Here is a 10016-nt window from a genome sequence, read left to right as displayed (position 1 = left end):
ACCTTCGGGGTTCTATACGACATGTTGCATCTAGGGGGTACCCCTAGATTGTGACAAACTTGGTAATCAGAGCACAAGGCTTAGAATGGTCCTAGGATGTCTCATAAGCCACGTCTAGTAAAGTTTTTTTCGTAAGTGTGAAGTATGCCAAATTTATGAATGAGAGGCTACAAGATTATTAGGAAACTTCACTTCTTTCATTACTCTTAAGTCGTGCAATAGAGTTTAGCTCTACAAAGTTTCTCTCATAATCCTTATCTTATGTTCTTTAAGATATGGCTACCCGAAGAGCTTATGCTAGAAGGAATGTGAAGGAGAATTCGGAACAAGAAGCTTGTCCCCAAGCTCCTCAAGTCCCGGTCTATTCTTTGGTTGAGCATGTATCGAATGCGGAGTTTAGGGTTGCTCTTCAAGTGTTGGCTCAAGCGGATGGCCTAAGCCAATAGGAAGGTTGTGGTTCCCGCAAGCTTAAATGTGAATTCGGCTCCTTAAATAGTTAGGGACTTCACAAAGATGAATCCTTCGGAGTTCCATGGTTTCAAAGTTGAGGAAGATCCTCAAGAGTTTATCGATGAGATCCATAAGATTTTGATGATCATGGGAGTTACGCTGGTTGAAATGGAGGTGTTGGCTGCTTACAAATTGAAGGGTGTGGCTCAAGTATTGTATAACCAATGGAGTGAAAGGAGACCGGAAGATGCGGGTCCTCTTGATTGGGAGAAGTTTAAGTCTGCATTACTTGATAGGTTTTTTCCCGTTGAAATGAGGGAAGCTAAGGGGCTCGAGTTCATTAACCTTCGACAAGGAAGTATATGTGTGAGGGAATATGCTCAAAAGTTCACTGAATTGTGTATGTATGCTCAAACCATGTTTGCGGATTCAAGTGCCAAGATGAGTAAGTTTGTATCAGGTGTGTACGAAATGGTAGTTAAAAAGTGCCGAACCCAAATGCTCATTCATGATATTGACATCCTCGTCTTATGGCACATGCACAACAAATTAAGGAGGATAAACTCAAGAAAAAGTCTAGAGAGGCAAAGTGGGCCAAGACGGTGATGGTAATTTCTCTAACACAAGGTCTGATAGACAAGGTCGTCTAAGATTCTGGCAAAGATTTTCTAGTCAAGGTTCTTTCAATGCTTCTCCTAAGTTCAACCAAGATTGGGTGTCCAACCCTAAGTGTCAAGGAGATAATGGTAGTGGATCTTTATTTCCTAGAACTAATTGCACTAAGTGTGGAAGAAAGCATGATGGTAGGTGCCTAGCCGGCACGGATGGTTGTGGTAAAAGTTGTCATAAAATGAGGGATTGCTTGATACTTAAGGCTAAATGAAGAGAGGTTAAGCAAGCTACTCCTAGTGGTTCGGGTCCCAATGCTCCTAAGCAAAACCGCTTGTATGCTCTCCAAACTAGAGGTGAACAAGAGAGTTTTCCGGATGTGGTTACATGTTTGTTGAATGTTTTCCAACTTGATGTTTATGCCTTACTTGTTCCCGATGCTACCTTATCTTTTGTGACGTCATATGTGGCTATGAGGTTGGATGTGCTCCCCGATGTGTTGTTAGAACCTTTTTCTATCTCTACTCTTGTTGGTGATTCTGTGGTGGCTAAGAGGGTCTATAGAAAGTGTTTTGTTTCATTGTCCCATAGATTTACTCTTGTTGACATGGTAGAGCTTGATATGTTAGATTTTGATGTTATCTTGGGTATGGATTGGCTACACTCTTTATATGCTTCTATTGATTGTAGAACTCGTGTTGTCAAGTTTCAGTTCCCGAATGTGTCTATCCTAGAGTAGAAGGGGAAAAACTTTATGCCTAAGGGTCATTTTGCATCTTATCTCAAAGCTAGAAAGATGATTTCTTAGATTTGCTTTTACCATATTGTAAGGGTGAGGGATGTAGATTCTAAAACCTCTTCTCTCAAGTCGGTCCCCGTTGTCAGTGAGTTTCCAGAAGTGTTTCCAGATGACTTACTCGATATTCCTTCTGAGCAGGAAATAGACTTTGGTATTGACCTTCTCCCAGATACGCAACCTATCTCTATTCCTCATTATTGCATGGCTCCATCAGAACTGAAGAAGTTGAAGGAATAGTTTAAGGATTTGTTGGATAAGTGTTTCATCCGACCGAGTATATCTCCATGGGGTGCTCCAATTTTGTTTGTTACGAGGAAAGATGGGTCTCTTTCTCCAATGAAATGAGAAATGTGAAGTTTTGATGCATAATGAGTTTGTGGATGTAGTTCCTACCTTCTTGTTGTGTTTTGAGTTTATTGATGTGGAGTTGATGTTTCCTCCTATGTTTATGCACTTATATTGATGTTGCATGCATGATTGTGGACTGCTAGTCTTGAGTCGTTACCACTTAATGTGTTTAAAGTGTCATTCAAGGATGAATGTTCCTAAGTGGGGGATAATGTAACAACCTTAAAAAGAAACTAGTGAAACTAGAGCCTAACGTGTGTGTGTTTGTGTTCGTCTTGAATTTTGAAGTTGTTTAAGGTTCTCCCGAGCCATGGTTGAGGTGTTTAGGGGTTAGACGTCAAGGTATGACTCCCCAAGGACCACTCTAAGGGTCTTTGAGGAGGACCCTAAGTCTACACCCCAACACCGCAATGATACCATGACACTGCCCTAAATGGGGTGACCTAGGGATGAGGTTCACCCCTCGTAGGTCAATCCACGCCCCGTGGATGGCATCCGTAGGTCATGACCCTCAAATGCACCTCTCTGAACCTATCCACGGAGGGAAAACATAGAGGCATCTACCCATCCACAGTCCGTGGAGAGGGATCCGTCAACCACACCTGCAATCTGTCAAGGTGACACGGTCAAGCTAGGGGCGAATTGGAAAATTCACCTTAAGTCCCAATAAGTGTGTGGACGGTAATTTTAACTGTTTTAACATATTTTAAGAGTACTAAAAACATTAAAAATCTATTTTAGATTTCATTATTCATTTTTCCCGAAATCAATACCCTCTCTCTCAAAGTATCTTCTCTTTAAGAACTCCATTGAAGACCAAGAGAAGAAGAAGTCTTAAGGATTGAAGAGGAAGGCTAATTGAATTGATTTTCATTGATATCATCAATTAATGTATGGTGATCCTTTATCTGGTGTTATCTTTCACCTTAGAGTCAAGTTGGAAAGAGTTTTCAAATTTCCAGTTTCTCAAAAACCCTAGGTTTTACTCAATCTCATAAGTTCTTTGCTCAAACGTTTTCAAAAAAATTTGTAATGACAAATTATTATTGTGTTGATGTTTAATTGATGATTTAAGATGAAAATACTCTATGAACCCTGATTTCTCTTAATTCCTAAATTGTGCCTTATGGAGTGGGTTTGTTGATTATGAATGAATGTTGATTGATTATGCCTAAATTTCTTTGGGTTATTGAATTGTATCATAGTCTATGACTAATTATGGAGAATTTTTGGTGAATTGAGGATTTGTGATCATATCCTTAAAAGGGCAAGATTGACCTAATTACTTGTTGTAGTAGAATTGTATTAGAGATGTTGATCCACTTGAAAGGTGGAGGTGTTTCATTACTTTGTATGTTGTGATCATGTCCTTGAAGGCATAGTGTGAAGAATTGAAGTATTATCATGATGTTGTATATATGAATGTCATATGATGCATGTGTGTTTTCTAAATGAATGAATGATGATCATGTCTAGAAGCTAATTGTGTTAGGATTGAATGTTATATCTCTATTACTACTCATGAATGTTGATGATGGAATGTGGAAGGTTCTATAAGGCTATGTTGTACATCTTGATTTGGTAGGCTTGTGCATCATTTTGTTGTATTGATGAATGTGATCATGAATGAAGTATCTTGAATTGGTAGGCTTAGGCATCCTTTTCTTATATAATGAATGTATCATGTCTTAATGTCATAATTTGGTAGACCTAATATTAGTAGCCTTTCATAAATAAATGAATGAATGTCTAGAATTGGTAGACCTAATGTTGTTGGCCTTTCTATAAATGTCTAATAAAGTATTCTAGGCTAAACCTTGGTTTGGTAGACCTAATGTTGGTGGCCTTTCATGAGGAGTACTAATATTATTGTAAAACACCTTGGACCGGTAAACCTAATGTTTGTGGCCTTTCCTTGTGTGTGTGTTAAACCTTGAAGCGGTAGACCTAATGGTGGTGGCCTCCGTCTTGTGTGAAATGGTGGACTTAGAGATGGTAGACCTAATGGTGGTGGCTCTCTCTAGGAAATTCCAGAGCTATCCTTAAAGTAGCTTGAAACGGTAAGCCTATTGGTGGTGGCCCTTTCTTGGGAAAAGTACTTTGGGTCGGTAGGCCTAATGTTGGTGGCCCTCTCAAGTACAACAATCAAATCTGAATGAAACTACTCTATAGGAATGTAGGCTAAGTACAGAGAGGATATGGTCAGATGGAGGTTCTCCCAACGTTAGGTTGGATCTCAATGAACATCTTTCATATCCCAAAATTATGTGCCCACATAGGTCCTAGCTAATGGATCTACCTAAGCTAGATGAACCGGTCTTCCTTAGGTAAGGAGACCACCTATTTTCGGTGTAGGGGCAGAACATCGGATTCCATGTCCAGCTTGCATGGTATATGTCGGTTAAACACTCATTCCCATCATGTGAGATGTGCATTATGGTTTCTTGAGGAGTTCTACAAAGTGTGGGTAGTAGTATGGGATGTTATCTATGTATTGCACGAGTAGGCTTTGTAAGGGTCATTGTGAGTTCTCTAAGTCTTAATGACTACTTCTTGAATGTTCTCCTAGGAAGAAGTTAAGGAGAATGTTGATACAATGTTTAATGAATGAAAGTCCTCTAAATGATGTTATTGAGTATTGTTGACTTTTATATGTTTAACTGTAAATGATACATACTATACTTGGATTTTATAATGAGATTACTTCCTTGTTATGACTTATTGTATATGAACGTGCCTTGTCTAGGGTGACTTCAAAGGAGTACTAAGTGAGAGTAGCAGTATGGGATGCTACTTGTGCATTGCACAAGTATGACTTGTAGTTGTCTTAGATATTGGTCTTAATGTGATGATGTGACTCATGTATTTTTTATGTCTCTTAAATGCTTCATTTTGTAAAGGTTGAAAGGATGAATGGTAAGTTCACTTTTAGTGACTTTAAGGTGGTGCCTTAGTGTTGATTTAATAGGCTAGTGTCGATTGGTGCGAAGTAATAACTAAGCGAAACATCAATTATGATGTCTAATATGAGGTAAAGGTAAAGGTTAGTAAAATATACACACGTAGCCGGACCAAGGTGCGGGGTGAAATTCTCTAGATGCCGGACCTAGGATTTAGAGATACCTAACTTATCATTTTGCATGTAGTACACTAGGAAAGGATTGCTATTACTCGGATTACTTCGTTATGAGCTTGTGGGGAACACGTATACCCTAGTTATTTCTCTCATCTTGATAACAACCAAAACTGACTTTTGCTTACTGATTATTTATTGAATCCTTACAATTTGTTTCACAAAAACCCTCCTTTTAATTACTTGTTTCTGGAAGTAATTTGACTAATTGAATATAATTGTTGGTTAAAGTAAAGTCTAAACCATTTTCCTTATGGGATCAACCCCAACCAACAAGTTGGGTTCTTTGCTTGATAACGATCACTTATGCTTCTTTAGGGAGGTGTAAGTGATGCGGGTTTGTTGATTATTGAAGAATGTTATGAAATTATGCATGTAGTTATTGGGTTACTTGAATTATGATGATATCCATGTCTAATGTGGTAATTCTAGATGTGTTAATTTGATATTAGATTTACCCTTCAAAGGGCAAGATATGATATTATGCATATTTTATGAAGGTTATGTATATGCTTTAAGAACACTTTGAGAGTGAAGTGTCTATTATTATGATGTAGTTGTTGTGTTGCTGAAGAGTTATTCTCATATACACACCTATGCATGAATATGATATTATGTGAAAGGTTACTCATAATATGAAGAATCTAAGGTTGAAAGGCTTTCTCACCTAATTGAATCAAACGCTTTAGAGCCATCATAAATAGGTCATGGATGGTGATAGTTGCTCACGCATGATCTAAGAGCTATCCTATGAATTATGTTGGATTAATTTTCAAGAAATTCTTCCTTGAATATAAACTTAATTCAAGACTTAATATGTAATCGGGGGGAATTAATGCTTAGCACCGAGTTCATATTGATATGAGATGGAAGCCCTCACATTAGTTAAGCACGGGTTTCTAGGAGCAATCTCCTGGGATGGAAGCCCTCATGATACTAGAGGCAAGGTTTCTAGTATCAATCCCCTTATCACACAAACTATGTGCCCACATAGGTCATTAGTTGGTGGATCCACCTAAGCTAAATTTACCGATTCTACCATAGGCAAGTAGACCAACCCTTTTCAGTGTGGGATTCACTGGATTATATGTTAAGCTCACATGGTCTCATGTTGGTTAAGGCTTATTCCCACAATAATAGGAACATGAATAAGAATTATGAACTATGGTTACTCAAGGAACATTCATATGAAGGTTCAAGGTCTTAAAGTTGATGAATATGAGTGATGGCCTAAGGTGGTTTACTTAGCATGGGTGAGATTTATGGGGTCTTATTCCAGCACTGCACATGTATGCTTTAAGGTTATTCATGTTGTGTCTCTTTTAAGTTATCATGTCTATGTATTGACTATGTCTATAACTTGTGTTTTTCCACTATCCTTATGATGATCTTTACAATTTATAAAATGCATAATTTCAAATGAAATGTCCTTTTTTGCATGTTTTCAATATTTTATATGCATGGCTATCATACATAGTTCATTCTTATACTAACACTTAATTTTCCTACATCTTTCCCAGTGCAGAGTCTGGTTCTCAAGGTGATCCTTGTTGTGACTAAAACTTGAACTTGCTTATTCTCCTAGCTTGTTGGTGGGTCCTCAAGGTTCGAGGACGGATGGTTTAACATTGTCGTTTCATTTTCTTGTATTTTCTTTTTGCAGTATGTTGTATGGGCTATGCCCCTTTTTCATTCAAGACAATGTAATAGATGGATTTATTGAGACATAGATTCTAGAATTCCGCCTTTGTTTTTATGAAAATATTAGACTTGAAATGTATTTTTACTCTTATTGTTCTATTGTTTATGTTATGATATTCTAAGTGGCTTCTATAGAGTCCTTCGAGGTTCTATACGCCATGTTACATCTAGGGGGTAACCCTTGGTCATGACAAACTTGGTATTAGAGCACGAGGTTTAGAATTATTCTAGGATGATTTGTCATAAGCCACGTCTAATAGAGTCTACTTCATGAGTGTGAAGCGCGCCACATTTATGAATGAGAATCTACAAGATGCTTTGGAAATTCCACTTCTTTCATTACTCTTAAGTCGTGCGATAGAGTTCAACTCTATATAAGCTCTTTCTTCTAATCCTTATTCGATGGTCTACAATATATGACTACTCGAAGGGCTTTCTGTAGAAGGAGTGAGGAAGACAATGTGAATCATGAAGCTTCTCCTCAAGTTCCAGTTGATCCTTTGGTCGGGAATGTTACTAATACGAACTTTAGCTCAGCTTTTCAAGTTTTAGCTCAAGCCCTGACGGCTCAAGACAATAGAGCGGTGATTGATCCCATGAACCCTAGTGTGAATTCCGTGGCTTCAAGAGTGAAGGATTTAGCAAGGATGAACCCTCCGAAATTTTATGTCTCCAATGTTGAGAGAAGACCATCAAGAATTTATAAATAAGGTCTATAAGGTACTTTCTATTATTGGGGTGACTTCGTTAGTGAAGGAGGAGTTAGCCGCTTACCAATTGAAAGGTATTGCTCAAGTGTGGTATAATAAATGGAAGGATGGAAGGCCAATAGGAGCGGGTCACATAGAGTCGGAAGTATTTAAATTGGCGTTTCTTAAAAGGTTCTTTCCACTAGGGTTGAGGGAGGCTAAGATGCAAGAGTTCATTAACCTTTGCCAATGAAGTAAGAGTGTGAAGGAATATTCTCTAAAATTCACTCAACTATCCAAGTATGCTCCAACCATAGTGCCGGATTCAAGGGCTAAGATGAATATGTTTGTGATGGGAGTGTCTGACTTGATAGAAAAAGAATGTCGTACGACAATGCTCCTTGGTGATATGAATATCTCATGTCTTATGGTGCACGTCCAACAAATGGAGGAGTCAAAGCTCAAGGAAAAGAATAGAGAGGTGAAAAGAGCAAGGAAAGCTGATGGGAGCTTCTCTAATGCTAGGTCCGATGGACTTGGTCGACCAAGGTTTAGACAGAGATTTTCCAACCAACGTTCCTCTAGTGCTCCTCAAAGGGTCAACAAAGATAAGGTATCCAACCCAAAACCTCAAGAAGGTAATGATAGAGGTTCTTATGTGACTAGGTCTACTTGTGCGAAATGTGGAAGGATGCATGATGGTAACTGCCTAGTTGGCACGGATGGTTGCTTTAGTTGTGAAAAGAGTGGTCACAAGATCAGAGATTGTCCAATGCTTATGGCTAAGGGAAGAGAGGGTAAGCAAGCTCCTCCTAGTGGCGCAAACTCCAATGCTCCCAACCAACACCGCTTTTATGCTCTCAAAACCCGAGGTGACCAAGAGAGCTCACCGGATGTGGCTACTAGTTTGTTAAAAGTATTTCTTATAAATGTGTATGCCTTGTTGGATCCCGGTGCTACTTTATCTTTTGTGACGCCCTATGTAGCAATGAGGTTTGATGTTCCTCATGAAGTGTTATTAGAATCTTTTTTTTCTCTACCCCTGTTGGTGAATCTGTGTTGGCTAAGACGGTTTATAGAAGATTTCCCATTTCCTTATCCCATAGAGTTACACTAGTTGACTTGGCAGAGCTTGACATGTTAGACTTTTATGTGATTCATGTTATGGATAGGTTGCATGCATGTTACGCCTCTATTGATTGTAGAACTCGGGTTGTTAGATTCCAACTTCCGAATGAGCATATCTTAGAGTAAAAAGGAGGAAATTATATGCCTAGTGGTCGATTTTTTGTCCTACCTTATAGCTAGGAAGATGATCTCGAAAGGTTGATTTTATCATGTTGTTAGGGTAAGGGATGTAAATTCTGAAACTCTTTATCTTTAGTCGATTCTCGTGGTTAATAAGTTCCCAAAAGTTTTCCCCGATGATTTGCCTGGAATTCCTCCCGAGTGGGAAATAGATTTTGGTATTGAACTTTTTCTGGATAAGCAACCTATCCCCATAACTTCTTATAGAATGGCTCTGGCCTAGATAAAGGAGTTGAAAGAACAACTAAAGGATTTATTAGACAAGGTTTTCATCCAACAGAGTATCTGTCCATGGGGAGCTCGCGTGTTGTTTGTTAGAAAGAAAGATGGGTCTCTTAGAATTTGCATCGAGTATCATCAATTGAACAATGTGACCATTAAGAACAAGTAACCCCTTCAAAGAATTAATGACTTGTTTGACCAACTTCATTGGGCTAGTTATTTCTCCAAGATTGATCTTCGTTCTTGATATCACAAAATTGAGGGTGAGAGGGTTAGCTATTCCAAAGACGGCTTTCGGAACTCGATATGGCCACTATGAATATCTAGTAATTTAATTTGGTTTAATTAATGCTCTGGTGGAATTTATAGACTTGATGGATAGAGTTTTTAGGTAATACCTAGACATGTTTGTGATTATGTTTATCAATGATATTTTGATCTATTCAAATAGTGAGAATGAGCAAGTGGATCATTTGAGGGTTGTGTTGAAAGTACTTTAGAACCATCAACTTTTTGTAAAGTTTAGTAAACGTGAGTTTTGGTAAAGATCTATGACTTTCCTTGGTCATATCGTGTCTAGTAAGGGTATAGAGGTAAATCTTAAGAAGACGGATGCGGTCAAGAGTTGGCCTAGACCTCTAATCCTTTGGACATTAGAAGCTTTTTGGGTTTGTTCGGTTATTATAGAAGGTTTATAGAGGGATTTTCTTCGATTGCCTCTCCGATGTTGGCTTTGACTCAAAAGAAGGCTAAGTAT

General features: G+C 38.4%; 1 protein-coding gene across 1 annotated transcript; it reads left to right on the top strand.

Moving 5' to 3' along the window:
• Positions 1 to 513: 513 nt before the first annotated feature.
• LOC125877469 (uncharacterized) lies at positions 514 to 1056 on the top strand. The gene has a single exon (XM_049558757.1). The coding sequence runs from the start codon at positions 514 to 516 to the stop codon at positions 1054 to 1056; it is 543 nt and encodes a 180-aa protein (XP_049414714.1).
• The last annotated feature ends 8960 nt before the right edge of the window (positions 1057 to 10016 follow it).

This window comes from Solanum stenotomum, chromosome 9 (assembly GCF_019186545.1).
Source record: "Solanum stenotomum isolate F172 chromosome 9, ASM1918654v1, whole genome shotgun sequence".
In the NCBI taxonomy this organism is placed as follows: domain Eukaryota; kingdom Viridiplantae; phylum Streptophyta; class Magnoliopsida; order Solanales; family Solanaceae; genus Solanum; species Solanum stenotomum.
This window is presented reverse-complemented; position numbering and strand designations above follow the sequence as displayed.